Raw genomic sequence first — 17,160 nt, forward strand, 5'->3', positions numbered from 1 at the left:
CTCAAAGGGAAACATCTGAGTTGTTCCATGTTTCATGTTGATCCATTTGTCTTGAGGCCCTTTAATAGTGGAATGCTGCTGCTGAGCAATAATCCCTCCAATCATCTGTATTCCAGATTATTCAAGCATTTGACCTTTTCCATGATCTTAACCTACTTTTTTGGGGAGAAAAAGCCCCGCCCCACTCAACACAATCCTTATTGGCACAACATTCCCCATTTTGCAGACCCTGGCTGCACTTCTTTTTTTTTTCTTTTTTCTTTTTACAGTTCTCGTGGCTTTTAAAGGAGAAAACACGATGGAGGTGTGTTTGATTTCTGTCCTTTTAGCAGGCGTCCTCCTCGTCATACCGTTCGCCCTCAGAACTGTGTCCCCTTATCTTTGGATGGATATTGTGTATTTCGGGGATCTGATGCGGATTTTTTTAAAGTTTGTGTCGTGGCGCAGAAGGAGACCGTCCTTCTTTGTCTTGGACCGGTTCTTGGAGCGGACCGCGGCGCATCCACACAAGCTGTTCATCGTGTCCGAGGAGGAAACATTCTCGTACGCAGACGCGGATAAAAGGAGCAGCAAAGCAGCCAACGCGCTGCTGGCTCAGCCCGGGTATGAAGCCGGGGACACCGTGGCGCTTTTCATGGGGAACGAGCCCGCCTTCCTGTTCACCTGGCTGGCCCTGGCCAAACTGGGCTCTCCCGTGGCTCTGCTCAATCACAACATCCGGGCCAAGTCTCTGCTGCACTGCTTTAACTGCTGCAAGGCCAAAGTGTTGATAGCGGCCTCAGGTAGGAGCACACAGCAAACCAGACAGTCAGATTGCATGTTGCTGTCAAACGCATTTGATGTTTCCGGTTTCAGTAGACCTCTGTCATACGTAAAGGTTGTTTTTAGAAGTCAACCCAAAGTGAACAAATAGTACAGCAAACAAATTATTAAAGTATTTTGTACAGTTATTTTTATTCTTTTCAAGTTTCAATTTTGTTAATAATAAGGGTTTTCGTAGAGACGATATAGAGCATCTCAAGACTCTTTCTGGTTGAGTTATGTAAACTGTAATTTTTGTTGTTAAAAATTAGGGTTGCAAAATTCCGGGAATTTTAAAAAGTGGAAACTTTCCATGGGAATTAATGGGAATTTATGGGAATAAACAGGAATTTTTAAAATTGATGGTTGGCTCTTCAAAGGGGACTTAAATATAGCTGAGGAAAGTTATTTTGTAGCATAATCTTGACTAAAACAAACAGATGCCATTCAAATACACTTGAATATCCATGCCATTCCTCAACCACATGCACAGAGCACACTGCTTAGTGCATGGCTATTGAGACCACACCCTCTACTGGCACTGTGCAGGCCTCCATCACATGTACAGAAGATCACTAGAAGACTGGACCACACTTTTGAGCCTGAAGCACAAAGACTATTGAAGGCATTCAGTTTAAAGATTTTCGAGAGCTTGCGGGTGGCGGCCCTCCGTCTCTTGAAATTCGCCGCTCCGCGACGGCATCGCACGGCTTCTTACATAGACAATGAATGGGAACATTCCATTCCATTTTTGAATGAGTGGGGTTGGGAGATGGTATATTGAACCTAACATTCCTGTTTTTGACTTCACCCATGAAACAACTAATTAAAACATGTTCTGTTCTACTTTCAAATAAATCTGTTGAAATATCTGTTGAAAACATTTTGTATGGATGTTTTTTTATGACTTCTGTTCATATTTATGCTTGGATATAATATATTCCCAGTTAGTTCCACTAAATTCCCATTAATTCCCATAATTCCCATTATTCCCATGGCAAGTTTCCAAATATGGAATATTTCCAAAATTCCCAAGCTTAAGTTCCCGTGGAAATTTACCGGAAACTTTCCGTAAATTTACCGGGAATTTTCCGCCCCTTTGCAACCCTTTTAAAAATACAGCAGCCACATTGCCACTTTTATAGGCTGACTTTAACCCTACTTGTGTTTTCTGTAAAGCTTCATATTTCATTGCCAGCAATGGGCCAGTATCTACATATTGGTGATTGATTGGTGTGTACGTCTCTTTCCAGAGCTGAAGGAAGCAGTGGAGGACGTGTTGCCTTCACTGACGGAGCAGGGCGTCTCCGTCCTCCTGATGACCCAACACTGCAACACACCTGGGATGGAGAGCTTCTCTGATAAAGTGGACGAGGCAGCGGACACACCGCTCCCTCGATCTCTCAGATCACACGTCACGTTCAAAAGTCCTGCAGTTTATATTTACACCTCCGGAACTACAGGTAGTCTTTCAGTTTCACGTGATAATCCGTTCCCACGGCAACACGTCAGTTTCTTCGGCTGTCAAGGTGTTTGTTGTCTTGTTGTATTTCAGGTCTCCCTAAGGCAGCTGTGGTCAATCAGACCCGCCTCTTGACCAGTCTGGCTGTTTTATCTTCCAATGGTGTAACGTCTAGTGATGTCATCTACCTCAACCTGCCTCTGTACCACACAGCTGGATTCATTATCGGCTTTATCGGCTCCATTGAGACAGGTGCGATGAGCGGAACCAGAGCGTACTTTTAGTTTTAGTTTTTTCTAGAATTATCGATCTTGCAACGTGCAGTGACAAGGGTGTGATCCCTCACTGGCTTCATACCCACCTGTAAGATATCGAGGTATCCTTTGAACCTCAGATCTCTGCTGCTGAGGGCAACTAATTAACACAGGAATGATCTACGTATCGGGCCGATATGGCCAAAATCTCCTATCACGATATAGGTAATTTCATATCTCATGTATCACAATGTAGCCTTACATTGTTTATCAATAAATAAATAGTTAATGTGAATTTGTGTACAAATATGTGAATGAAATACTTAAATTAAGAACTCAAGTGTAAAATAATGTAAAAAATAAAGTAATGCGTGTTTCACAATCTCTCAATATATGGTTTCACCATGATATGATTCGATTAAAAGAAGATAAATGATCATATTGAACTATTGCTCCAAACCTACATAAACATGAGGCTGGTTGCCCCTGCTCCTCCTCCTCCTTTCCTGGCCCTGTGCTAAACTCAATGAAAGAGTCTTTTGTCGCTGTGAACCAGGAATCTGAACAGAGCTGGGTGAAACAAAAACAGCTTACCTCTACTTTCTAACTGTTTTTTTCTAAATAGGCTAAAGTTCACATCGCTATTATATGTCTGGGTAAGCAGCCTGAGCTACACACATATAAGGAGATATCCAACACCAGAACAATAACTGTCCTGTAGCGCAGTACGCAGTTCAATGGCATACAGTTTAATATTGTTGGCATAAGTGTTCAATAATCTAAGTCAAAATATAATGTAGAATTAACTAGGATTGTTACCATTAATACAATAGTGAATAGTAGTAAAAAATATATCCCCAATATGCATTCTGTCTTTGTTTAAATGGGCATCATATTTTTTTTTTTATCATGTTTAGAAATGAATCTGAACCTCCTGAAGCACATTTCTATGTGGCTAAGCTCATCATGGAACTTTCTTTTTTGTTGTCTTATTGTGAAGGGTCAACTATCATTCTGAAGAGGAAGTTCTCTGCTTCTCAGTTCTGGGACGACTGCAGGAAACACAGTGTGACTGTGGTGCAGTACATAGGAGAGGTGATGCGTTACCTCTGCACTACACCAAAGGTAAACTGATTCTTTTTTCACTTTGTCAGTGTGACATCGTAGAAACGGGCGACAGAATTACACGGACAAAGGGGTAATGAAATGTACTGACATTAAAGTCCCAGTCGGCAAGTCCGGTGGATGGAGGGCACTCTGTCAGAATTTGAATGTTTCCAACTCTCACGCTCCTCCCCCACGACCACCGAGCTCCTCCCCCTCGACTTCGTGACCTTTGCAATCCCTTAGATCACGCCACCTTTGAAACGCGGGTCCGATGTTGACTCTGGTTTTATCACGGGCACCGTCGCCATCTTTCTTTTTTCCTTCTTTTCCACCGGTGTTTTAGAGGCACGTAGAGGCCCGCTTTTTTTTTTTTTAACAAAAGCTCTGCTGCAGTGTCTCGATCATGTGACAGTTCAAACTCAACTGAAACACAAACCAGTGGCGTTACTTTGGGGCTGGCAGGAAGTAAAGGTCGCCCTCCCTCTTCATCTGGGGCGGTGGGGACATTTCAATAGAAAATGCCTTCAAGGAAAGTTATTTTTGGACAGAATGTAATTGTACGATTTAAGGGACAACTAAAATCCATATAACTGCAGTTTTAGTCCTATGTGGTCTTGACGAATGATGTCATGAGTAAACAGTCATACCTGATGCTTTATATCCAAAATATGTTGACTGATATATAGGCCATGCCCTATTTCTTAACCTTTATCTCTTCACTGACTGGCAGTATCTCAATTACTAGAGGTATTGGGAGTCAAACAACATCACATAAGTTCGTTGGCGTGGTGTTTAAACACTGCATACTTTTCCCGATCTCTCAAAGATCCGTCTGCTTCATTGAGGAGTACTGTACTCATTGTACATACATGTATGGCCATTCAGAGTATCCCATTGCATCACATGAAGTGCAGTCTCAATTTACTGCGTGACCCCGTTCGAGTCAGAGGAGGTGGTTTGTCTGTATCTGGTCACCACTAGGAATAGATGCTAACCTTATCTTCCGAAGACCATATCAAGTAACTTGGCAACCAAATTACCTTTTACTAGTCGACTTTCCGGTCACATTTACTACAGTGGACATCACATTAATTACATTAGTTTAAAGGCGAGTTCACTGAAACCCTGTTAAATTACAACAAACTACCGGTACAGCTACAGCTTAGAAGAAACTGTTATTTACCGTGCTGTTATTTATATATACAGTGTATCTAATGTAATCTACAACTGCAGTTTATTATTGCAAGAAATGTTACAATGTTGCAGTGCTGTATAGAATATGAGCTCTACATGATAAAACTGTCATATGTTTGGTTGTCATTTTACTGTTATATTAGGACTGTAATCTCCATAAACAGTTAATTAGTAAAGAAGAATGTGATCTTTACACTTTCCTTATGTTTACATGAACAGTAAACCTTCCATAAATCTTCCAGCCTGATGAGTTACATTACAACTATTTTCTCTGTGTTTTATGAGGATTTCACAGTCAATGGATTTTACTTCTGTGACTCGAAATTAGGTATCAAATCATGTGTTTCTGTAGTATAAAATGCTTAACGTACATTACCTTTTATGTGATGCAGAGAGAAAATGACAAGGACCATAAAGTGAGACTGGCCATAGGCAACGGTGTCAGAGCAGAGGTATGGAGAGAGTTTCTCAAGAGATTCGGGAACATTCAGGTCCGAGAGTTTTACGCCTCCACAGAGGGAAATGTGGGTTTTGTCAACTACGCAGGGAAAATTGGAGCTATTGGACGAGTTAACTATTTTCATCAGGTAAGAATGAAATAAAACATTTTTGTCAACATTGTTCCTGTTGTCAATTACATCTCATGTATTAATGCATATTCAAAAGTCTGTATAGTATATTTGTTGGATTGCATGTATTAGAATATAAGAATGCCTATAAATGCTATGGGAATAATCTGTTTTATTCTATTGTTGGTACAAAGATGCATTGGGCACATCCTACACTCATGTCTTTACTTCTTTACCCCATGTAGAAACTCTTTCCCTTCACTCTGATTAAGTACGACACGGAGCGGGATGAACCGATTCGAGATGCTAACGGCCTTTGTCTGGAGTCGCCCAAAGGTAATTAGCAAACTTACAGTATACACCAATACAAGTGAGTACACCCTTGTGCAAAATCACTTAGATTTCAAATGTTTCAAAATTGTTTCACTTTAAGTTGACAAATAGAGTATTTACTATGATGAACAATCAAAATCAAATACATGACAAAGACTAAATTAGAAATACAGGCCTCAATGTAGAAACTCAAGTCAATACACCTGTCATCGCTGACACATAAGTTATAAATCCTGTGATTTCCAGTTAGCCTAATTGCATGAACATATGTATACAATGACCTGTGAACACCAGTCTGTGGCTCCACATGGAAAAAAAATTGCCAGAGGAATTTAAAAAATCTGACTGAGACTTCACAGAGATGGAAGAGGATACTGGAAGATCAGTGACCAACTAAAAATCAGTGTAAACACAGTGACAGCAGTAACCAGTGTGAGGGGATGTTCTCTATACCTGATTCCCTCAGTGTAAGATACATACATGTAGGTAAAGTGGAAACTTTCCATGGGAATTAATGGGAATTTATGGGAATAAACAGGAATAAACTGGGCAATTTTAAAATTGATGGTTGGCTCTTCAAAGGGGACTTAAATATAGCTGAGGAAAGTTATTTTGTAGCATAATCTTGACTAAAACAAACAGATGCCATTCAAATACACTTGAATATCCATGCCATTCCTCAACCACATGCACAGAGCACACTGCTTAGTGCATGGCTATTGAGACCACGCCCCCTACTGGCACTGTGCATGCCTCCATCACATGTACAGAAGATCACTAGAAGACTGGACCACACTTTTGAGCCTGAAGCACAAAGACTATTGAAGGCATTCAGTTTAAAAGATTTTCGAGAGCTTGCGGGCGGCGGCGCTCCGTCTCTCGAAATTCGCTGCTCCGCGACGGCATTGCACGGCTTCTTACATAGACAATGAACGGGAACATTCCATTCCATTTTTGAATGAGTGGGGTTGGGAGATGGTATATTGAACCTAACATTCCTGTTTTTGACTTCACCCATGAAACAACTAATTAAAACATGTTCTGTTCTACTTTCAAATAAATCTGTTGAAATATCTGTTGAAAACATTTTGTATGGATGTTTTCTTATGACTTCTGTTCATATTTATGCTTGGATATAATATATTCCCAGTTAGTTCCGCTAAATTCCCATTAATTCCCATAATTCCCATAATGGCAAGTTTCCAAATATGGAATATTTCCAAAATTCCCAAGCTTAAGTTCCCGTGGAAATTTACCGGAAACTTTCCGTAAATTTACCGGGAATTTTCCGCCCCTTTGCAACCCTACATACATGTCATCTTATGAACAGGTTATATTTAATACATGATTATTTTTGTGATTTTATCTGAGTTATTTAGTGTCTGCTTCTCACAAACAAGACACTAGCATCTCTCAGGGCCGAACACAGAGTTCTTCTCTTTAACCCAGACATAATACAGACGCCATGGCAGCTTCCTCAAGATAACCTGGGTTTGTATGCTTCCCCAGGAGGCCGAATTTGGGTTGGCAATGCACTGTTGAGTTTGTAGCTGTTGTACTGCTCTATTCTCACGATGCATCAATACATATTCCTGCACAAGACATCTACCATCTCCAGAGGTCTCCTTGCATTGACTCATACATATTTCCAACAACCAGGAGGTATAGAACGAACCATAGGACAGTATCTTACTTGCTAGCTCTGAAAAACAGATGGGCAAGTGCTTCAGGTGGTCATCAATGCTAATGGGAGTTTCTGTGACAGCTAGAACAGGACATTTCTTCACATCAACCTCTATAGACGGCGTCCATAAGAAACCCTTGCTTGCTCTTCGGCACAAAAACTGCAAGATGAAACTTTGCTAAAGAACATGAAAAGAAGCCTGATACAAATTGGGGAGCACATTCTTGGGTCAGATGAGACCAAGATACATTTGTTTGGCTCAGATTGGGTCCTCCAGCATGGGGCCTGTATTTTTATTATAGTAAATCTAAACTTTTAGTTTTAATTTTACACAAGAGCAAATACCCTACTGTCTCAGACATAATGCAATTACTGTAAGGTGATACAATTTTGAATAATTTGATTTAAGTGATCTTGCACTAGGGTGTACTCCCTTCTGTTGCATAGAGTATTACATATGGGTCTTGTAGGCAGCAGGGACTTTTAACCACCCAAATCTGGACCCCGTAGATGAGGCGAGTATTCCATTGACAGACAATAGCCGTAAAAAAAAGACATCTCTGGGCTTTTTCTTTCAGGTGAGACGGGTCTGCTGGTGTCGAAGATCACAGACATCGCTCCTTTCGTTGGCTATGCCCAGAACCAAGAACAAACGGAGAGGAAAAGAGTTCGTAATGTTCTGAAAAAAGGAGATCTTTACTTTAACAGTGGAGATTTAATGAGGATCGATGAAGACAACTTTATTTACTTTCAGGATCGTGTAGGGGACACATTCAGGTACAGGACTTATGTTCCCTGTGATTTTAATTTGAGGTTTATTGATATTTTTTTTGTCAGAATAATGTTTTAGACTATAGTCTAAAACATAGTCAGCCGTCCCTATAGGGATCAACCATATTATACAATAATGAATGAAAAGAATTGAACAAATAGAAGATGGAGCATCACAAGCTCTTTCATTGTTAAAGATGAAAAGCACTTCAAGGAAAATAGTGCAGTTAAAGATACATATCAATGTACAACTCTGCAAGCTATGCATCAGGCTCCTTTTATATATATATAAAAAAAGCTGGGCAATATTGGTTGATCAGACATGAGCATGTTTTTGTTTTCCCCACATTCCTATTGTACTTTTGCCTCAGGCTTAAAGCTATGGTCTAAAAAAATCCATTCAGTCTATCAGCCATTGGCCTGCATAGAAATTGATTGGCTTGTACCCTCCATCCAATCCCCTCTTCTCCCCTACTCCTCGTCATCCCGCCTCGTCGACTCGTGGAACACTGAGGGGAGGGGTTTGGTTAGGGGGGTTGGATGCTTTTTTAAAATCTGTCTCAGAGACTCAACTGATTTTCTGAATGTAGACCACAGCTTTTAAAAAAGGCTTCTAACCTTGTTTTGAGCCCACAGGTGGAAAGGTGAGAACGTGGCCACAAACGAGGTGTCTGACATCCTGACGATCAGTGAATGTCTCACAGAAGCCAACGTTTATGGAGTCCAAGTGCCAGGTGACGGACATCCCCTCTGTTTATTAGACCTCAGAGAATGTTCAGTAAAAATGTCAGGACTTCCAAATGGCAGAACATTGAAAAGAGACATTGATTATTAAACTTTTTTTTGTATGGATTGGTAAATACATGTGTCTGTGTTTCAATTTTGTGTGGCATATAGGACATGAGGGGCGGATTGGGATGGCAGCCGTCACTGTGAAGGAAGGTGCCCAGTTTGATGGAAATCGATTATATAAGCATGTGGCGAACTACCTCCCTTCATATGCCCGACCTCGCTTTATAAGAATACAGGTATGTTTTTTTTCACACTTTGCTGCATTTCACTTACACTTACATTGAACTTAATTAGATTAAAATATTTGAAAAGCAAACATTGGGCAATGATAAAAACAAGCTTTCTTAAGAATGTTTTTCTAAAGAAATATTTTTCTTAAGAAAAACCCACGTCGGTTTCATGACACCTTCTTAATACGCAGGAATGTTCGCATCTAAGTTCTTATCTTGATGATTTGTATATTGATATCAACCTATATATACAACCTATATATATTCAGGTTGTATTTATAGAGACCTTCTGAGACCTTGCATTTGTAGAAGCAGAGTGCCACCTGCTGGGTTCAAACACATCCAGCATCTTCTCAAGGTGCCGGTTGTGTACTCGGGAGCGAGTACGCGCATGCTGCTGATTAAACAACACCTCCGGGTGAGTCTGAGGGTTGGAGAGTGGTGTCATCAACCAGGGGGGCAGGGCAGATCCTGCATTCATAATAAAATAAGTCATTATTTGAATAGAGCCCAGTGCTGCTGGACTTCATAATGAATGACTCAAAGATGCGTATATGAGCCGTGCATCTCCAGCAGCTCCTTGTTCGAGGCGCAAACCCACAGAACTGTTCCGTTAGGAAAAACACTAACACACTCAGTGTTGTTTTATTTTAAAAGGCCACCATGCTTTGTAATATAATAAAAATAAAAAATTAACAAGATTAAAAATGATAGAATTATTATTATGACCACACATGTCGGCATTCAAATGTGCATGAGGATGCTTTTAAATGTTCGTAGGAACAAATCTATCGGTGAATGCCAGAATCTTGGTGAAAAGTGCGTTTAGGTTGTTAAGTTTTTAAGAACAAACGTCTTCCTAAGAATGCTCGGTGAATGAAGCCCATTGTTAATAAGATTTAATCAGTATTTTTCTCACTGTGAGAGTGCTGTACCTACATTTCTACCGTCTAGAACGCCGTGGAGGTGACGGGGACTTTCAAGCAGATGAAGGTGAAGTTAGTGGAGGAGAGCTTCGATCCAGGGCGTATCCTGGACCCTCTTTACATCCTCGACGACAAAGAGAAGAGTTACATCCCTCTGACAGCTCAGGTCTACAGCTCCATCCTATCAGGAAACGTCAAACTATGAGTAGTTAATTATGCACTTCCAGCTCAGTGCCTGAACAAATATTGTTTATTCTAATACTCATATAATTTGTGTGTAGTAAAATAATAAATACAAGTTCTTTATTAAAAGCAAGTATTAGAATATGTTTAGATGAATAGATTAAGTTTAATGAGATGCATCTGTGAATTTTCACGGAGGCAAAACTTTCAGGACTTTCTCTCAGGTATCAGATGTACTTGTCAGAATACTTTGCTTATAGGAAAAACATGAGTAGCATGTAATGGTTAAAGAGTTACACAAAATATGTAAGACAGAACAGATGCATGTTTATGAGCCAATATCTGTAAATATGAATATCAATTTCTACAAATTAAAGTGATTCGTATTGTAAAATCCGGACTAGTTTCTGTGTGCATATCTGCCCCGATGTTACTCAAATATCAGGTGTGACAAGGCAAATGCACATGAATCTCTGCCATCGGTGTAGCTGCGAACCCTCTGTCATGTATGGGTTTGTGTTTAGTATGTAGTGACAGCGACAGCATCTCTGTTCAGCCCTCCAAAACCCAGTCATTAAAAAGTTTCAGATTTCTGTCAGGGAGATGAAGTCCTGCTGCAGTTCCAGCGTCTAAGATACGGTACATAATGTGCCAGTTAATGTGACATATTTACCCACTGAATGGGAAATAAATCCATGACAGATGGATGAACTGTCGTTGCAGTCACACGTACAACATTAACATTGGTGAATATTTACTGCGTCTCAACCATCATGATTGAGGAAAAGGTGGTTTCTATTCTTTTAGATCTGTTTTACATTGAAAAGGATGCAGAGGTTAAGTTAATAACTATAAAGGTCAGCAGGTTTTTTTGATTAATTAATTTATTTTACTGTTACTGTCTTGACTTGTCTCAAATATGGTTTGAGGATGTGGGCCATATTGATGTTTCTAAAGGTATCATTCTATCATCTATCCTAGTGTTTGAATTTGTCTTCATGGTGGAAAATGATAGTTGGAGCTGCTTGGTGTCACTGCTGGTCAGTAACAGGCTTCGTGGAAAATGTGATGATGTCATGTGTTGAAATGAGGTAATTTCAATGTATCAGTGCAATTTCGTACATAAATGAGTTTTCCTGAATTTTCTGAACATTTAACATTTTTAATCTTTATTACTTGGCCCAGTTTACACAAAATCTAATGTATAATGTACCGGTGATGACTGTCTTCTGCCTGGCAGTATCATGCCCAGTATTGCCGATACCGATACTATTTACTTGAAAATTCCTGATCATTGAATGATTTTGTACTTTTGCCTTTAATTAATTGATTATGATTATGATAACAATAAAACACAGGACAAAGATTTTAGCCAAATAAGAAAATAACATTTATGAACCCAAGTTGCAAAACATGAACACTGCAAAACCTGAGAAATGTACATTTTAATATAACATATTTTGTTTGTTAAGCAGGGGAGGGGGAGAGGAGGGGCCTAGTGGACCCGAGTGAGCGGAGTGAGAGAGGTGGGGAGGAGCGCTGCGCGTGAGGACACGCTAGTATCGATCCAATACCAATACTCACCTTGGTATCGTACGCCCACCCAGGGCCGCTGCTCCGCATGCAGAGTACGCAGAGCGCCTAGGGCCCCAACTACCTGGCGGGGGCCTCCAAAATTAAGATCGATAAAAAAATGTCATGATTACTACATTATTAAATTGCAAAAAAAAATATATGAATTAGTTATAAACAGGCCCGTCGTTTTTTTGTTGAAAGATGTTTACCCATCACTCAATTTGTGCAAATTAATTGTTTTTGCCTAATATATAAAAACAGTCTCCCCCCGCCCTGCTTCCCTGAAATGGTATAGCCCAGTTTGGCCCTCGTGCCTCAGACCAGCTGCAGCCACAACTCCGGCTCCAGATCCATTCCAGGCATAGTTTTGCAGGATGTTGCAAAATCTTCTTGAGATGTTGCAAAATCTTTCCCCCATGTCCCTAGAAACTATATCTGACAATAACATAATAAAAATAAAAACATAAAAAAGCAAGAGAGGACGAGCAGTAACGACATAAAGTAGGCAGAAAGGTATTTTTTTCACCCATAGGCAGATGGATGATTGATTTCTTCCCATGCATTTGTGTGTTACTCCCCCAGAGAAAGATAAAGTTCAAAGTTCAAGAGGCGTAAACTGAAAATGTCTACAGTAACTATAATCAGCTGCTGTGTGAAGCTCTCAGTACTCTTTCTGCTGCAGGACTGACTCCATTCCTCTGATTCATAATGATTGCCTATATTCTCTATACCGCTCTTGCAGGTTTGGTCATTTTGCCGTTAATGCTTTACTTGAGGAACCCTTATTTTTTTAAAGATTTAGCTTACACGGTTTCTGCGATTAAAATCGGTTTGTACCTCAGTAAATTCAAGAAGCAGAAACCCTTTTACACTATTTTGGATCGCTTTCTGGACCACGTTGCGTCGCAGCCGCATAAGAAGTTCCTCGTCTTCGAGGAAAGCTCCTACACTTACAGCCAAGCGGACAAAGAGAGCAACAAAGTGGCCAGAGCCCTGTCCACACACGGCCACCTGAAACAAGGGGACACGGTGGCCCTCTTCCTGGGCAACGAGCCTCACTTCGTGTGGCTCTGGCTCGGACTGGCCAAGCTGGGCTGCAGCGCGTCTCTGCTCAACTCCAACATCAGGTCCAAATCTCTGCTGCATTGCTTCTCCTGCTGTGAAGCCAAGGTCCTGGTCGCCGGTGCTGGTGAGCTGGGGGAGATAACACCAAGGTCATCTGTGTTATTGTGGGTTATTTGTCATTAGATACAGATCCAGCTGCAATAAGCTGATATCTGCAGATGTCTCGGCTTGCTTTTGATAGTCTTGATTCCCATGATTCTCCACATCTCTTTCCATTGTAATGGTCACTGCACTGATCTCCACAAGGCCTTCACTTGCTCTCCTTTGCCTCTTAGACTTGCGAGGGGCTGTAGAGGAGGTGTTGCCCACCTTGATCCAGCAGGGCGTCCGTGTGTTTATCCTCGGCGAGGAGTGTGATGTGGAGGGCCTAGAAAGCTTCTCCGATAAAATTCAGCAGGCCTCAGACCAGCCTCTTTCGCCTCAGCTGAGGGACAGAATTCACATTAAGAGCACTGCGCTGTACATCTACACCTCGGGAACCACAGGTAATCCGACGGGCCCATCTGACCTTGACTTTTAACCTGTGCTGGTGTTTTTAGTGTGCAGGCCTTGAGCTGCAGAAATAGGACAATAACAACGAGCTGCGTCTGCTTCTAAAGGTGATGTTTTCTTTTAGGGCTTCCCAAGGCAGCTGTGATCAACCATGAGAGGATATGGATGGCCTCTTTTCTCCAGCGTCTTGTTGGCGTACGCTCAGATGATATCATCTACGTGTACCTGCCTCTTTACCACAGTTCTGGCTTTGCAATGGGACTTTGTGGAGCCATAGAAAGAGGTAATAACAACTCTGAGGAGTTTACTTAAGTTTAAACTAACAGGTGTATGACCTCAAATAACAGTTTGGCTCAGAGTTCCACTATTTGTATTTCAAAGTTCTGAAGCTCAGTGTGAGATTAGGCCTACATGTTGCTGAAATCTGGACCTCTTCATTTCCAGGCATCACTGTTGTTTTAAGAAGTAAATTCTCTGCCTCCAACTTCTGGAATGACTGTAGAAAGTACAATGTGACTGTTATTCAGTACATAGGAGAAATTATGCGCTACCTCTGCAACACACCAAAGGTAAACCTCAGTATATTTATCTTCTTCTATGATAATTCTATATTTAATGACATGGGCAGCTAACATCACACTGCTTGTGCCCAGAAGCAAAGGTAACCATGTTATTATCCTGGTCTCACTTGTCTTCCGCTCGTCCCCTAGACGGACAAAGACAGACGTCATAAAGTGCGGCTGGCGGTTGGGAACGGGTTGAGGGCTGACGCCTGGGCTGATTTCCTGCAGCGATTTGGGGACGTTCACATCTGTGAATGCTACGGCGCGACAGAAGGAAATGTTGGCTTTATCAATTACTGTGGCAAAGTTGGAGCCATTGGCAAAGAGCATTTTCTCCACAAAGTAAGACGCCCCTTATGCAAATATGTATTGTGTTGTATGGTGACGTCCAACACCATGGCATAAACTTGCATGGTTGGAACTATTTACATGTTCATTACAACAAGTAATTAGTAGATGAAGCAAAACAATGACTTGTTATTTTTCCATGTTTTGTTTCAGATGCAATATTCATATGCCCTCATAAGGTATGACACAGAGAAAGAGGAGCCAGTCAAAGACTCCAGAGGGTTTTGTATTAAAGTTCCCAGAGGTGAGCCCATCTCCTCCAAAAACACAGCTCTCTCTTGACCCTCTAGCTCTAACTCAACATATCCCACGCTCTTTTGCTTTTTTTTACCCCACAGGAGAGACGGGTTTGTTGGTGGCAAAGATCGGAAAACGCACACCTTTCACCGGCTACGCCAAGAACTCCCAGCAGACAGAGAAGAAGAAGGTGAGAGATGTGTTTGAGAAGGGAGACCTCTACTTCAACAGCGGCGACCTGCTAAAGATAGACGACGAGGGCTTCGTCTTCTTTCAAGACCGCATCGGAGACACGTTCAGGTGAGTGGATGAAACACATTCTGAATTGTCACATTCTTATGTTATTCAGAGTTCCTGCAAGTTGTATCAGGATAATTTATATTTCACCGTAGGAAAGGTAGGACACAAAGTTTCAATGCCTTGAATTTAGATAACATAATTTCAGAATCTTCATTTAATTATCATTTATGCATTTTCTGCAAATTGGAAACGTTTTTCACGGACACTGACTGACTGTGTAAAATCTAACAAATCGTTTCCAGCGCGGCTGCACGGTGGTGTAGTAGGTAGCACTGTCGCCTCACAACAAGAGGGTTGCAGGTTCGATACCCGGACCGGGGTTCCTTCTGTGTGGAGTTTGCATGTTCTTCCCGTGTAAGCGTGGGTTCTCTCCGGGTTCTCCGGCTTCCTCCCACAGTCCAAAGACATGCAGGATGGGGATAGGTTAATGGATGACTCTAAATGTCCCGTGAATGTGAATGTGAGCGTGAATGGTTGTTTGTCTCTACATGTTGGCCCTGTGATGGACTGGCGTCCTGTCCAGGGTGTACCCTGCCTGCGCCCAATGATAGCTGGGATCGGCTCCAGCCCCCCCGCGACCCTGAATACAGGATAAGCGGTAGATGATGGATGGATGGATGTTTCCAGCGCTGAATAAAAACAGTTTTTGTCTTGTCATCCAATCCAGGTGGAAAGGAGAGAACGTGGCGACCACAGAGGTGGCCGATCACTTGCTCATGGTGGACTGTATTGAGGAGGCTAATGTCTATGGTGTGAAGGTGCCAGGTAATTGTTTCATTAGAAATGATTTAAGATATATAATCATTTTATGAAAATGTATGTGAAAATCTCCAAAAAAGTAAACTGTTTGGGTTTTTTTAAGGTTTCCTACTTGTCTGATTATTAATCATCGTCCATTAATCACTGTAATCTTGAATCATGCTCAGTATTAAACACATAACAAGCTTTCCATGCTTCCTGCTCATAAATACTGAAATAACTTTCAACTCTTTTTATTTCCACCTTGACCGATTAGGACACGAGGGAAGGATTGGAATGGCAGCACTGAAGCTCAAAGAAAACATGGACTTTGACGGCAAAGCTGTATACCAGCACGTCAAAAGTTACCTCCCCAGCTACGCAAGGCCACGCTTCATTCGCACACAGGTAAACAAGTCATGCTGAATAAGATTAACAGTACCCTTTTCTGTTAAGTTTACAGACATTTCAACCATAAAACAGCAAACTATGCAAGAATATCCTATGTATAAATAAATTACACCTAATTATATGAAATTACACAAAAAATAAATGACATCGTTCAGTCCAAAAATGAGTCATATGAAAATATTCCTGGAATATAAAGCTGAACAACTCTTCCCAACCAAAACGACACTGAGCTAACATTATCCCCATGATATAAATCAGTTCAGATAAACATTCATTTTGTATTTTTTCCGCTGAAGTGTAAGGAAGGCTTCTTCAAATCTGAAAATCATATAAAAGGCTTGAGATTGTTCAATGCGTGAATATACGGTTACAACACCTGCAAACACTGGATACAGAAAATAGAAAATTCCTTTTTTTATTACATTATATTATATTAGAGCAGTTCATTGGCCCACTCTTTTCACATGGCAAAATTCAAATGTGTTTCTCTGACAGGATGCACTGGCATTAACCGGCACGTATAAGCAGCTGAAGGTGAAGCTGGGAGAGGACGGCTTCAACCCTGCCGTCATCAGCGACCCTCTGTTCTACCTGGAGGACAACAAGGGCTACGTACCCATGACCCAGGAGATATTCAACTCCATCGCAGAGGGAAGAATCAGACTCTGAATGCGTTCAGTGTTTATTATTAGATTAGATAGAATAGATCAATCTCAAAATAGTACATTTGATTTGGAGGTTATAAATCATACAGGATGCCAAATAACGATAAAAGACCTGCACGTTGCATTTATGTACAGCACATTTCATGACCTATGTTGTTTACAGAAAGAATTCAAAGGATGTAATTTTGCTTGAAGCACATTTTAATAAAGATATTTAAAAAAAAGAAAATGGTGCTGCACATAAATTAATCTTCAATTAGCCAGGAACTGACTGTGCTGGTTCAGCACTGACACAGCTGACACAGCAGTAAATTGCTGGATTATCATACTGTGTGTGTGTGTGTGTGTGTGTGTGTGTGTGTGTGTGTGTGTGTGTGTGTGTGTGTGTGTGTGTGTGTGT

General features: G+C 41.1%; 2 protein-coding genes across 2 annotated transcripts; both read left to right on the forward strand.

Moving 5' to 3' along the window:
• The first annotated feature begins 276 nt into the window (after nt 1–276).
• On the forward strand, nt 277–10,700 carry LOC311018902 (long-chain fatty acid transport protein 2-like). The gene is made up of 10 exons (XM_084018010.1): nt 277–782; nt 2,055–2,264; nt 2,357–2,515; nt 3,518–3,642; nt 5,211–5,405; nt 5,633–5,723; nt 7,983–8,181; nt 8,812–8,909; nt 9,073–9,203; nt 10,152–10,700. Exons 1-10 carry the CDS (start codon nt 299–301, stop codon nt 10,326–10,328), a joined length of 1,869 nt encoding a protein of 622 aa, XP_083874136.1. The 5' UTR covers nt 277–298; the 3' UTR covers nt 10,329–10,700.
• A 1,840-nt stretch (nt 10,701–12,540) lies between these two features.
• On the forward strand, nt 12,541–16,982 carry LOC311018909 (long-chain fatty acid transport protein 2-like). Its single transcript, XM_084018023.1, has 10 exons — nt 12,541–13,070; nt 13,282–13,491; nt 13,623–13,781; nt 13,943–14,067; nt 14,209–14,403; nt 14,563–14,653; nt 14,748–14,946; nt 15,614–15,711; nt 15,962–16,092; nt 16,591–16,982. The coding sequence occupies exons 1-10, from the start codon at nt 12,590–12,592 to the stop codon at nt 16,762–16,764; spliced, it is 1,863 nt and encodes a 620-aa protein (XP_083874149.1). The 5' UTR covers nt 12,541–12,589; the 3' UTR covers nt 16,765–16,982.
• The last annotated feature ends 178 nt before the right edge of the window (nt 16,983–17,160 follow it).

The sequence above is a fragment of the Eutrigla gurnardus genome, assembly GCF_963514095.1.
Source record: "Eutrigla gurnardus genome assembly, chromosome: 1".
Taxonomy (NCBI): Eukaryota; Metazoa; Chordata; class Actinopteri; order Perciformes; family Triglidae; genus Eutrigla; species Eutrigla gurnardus.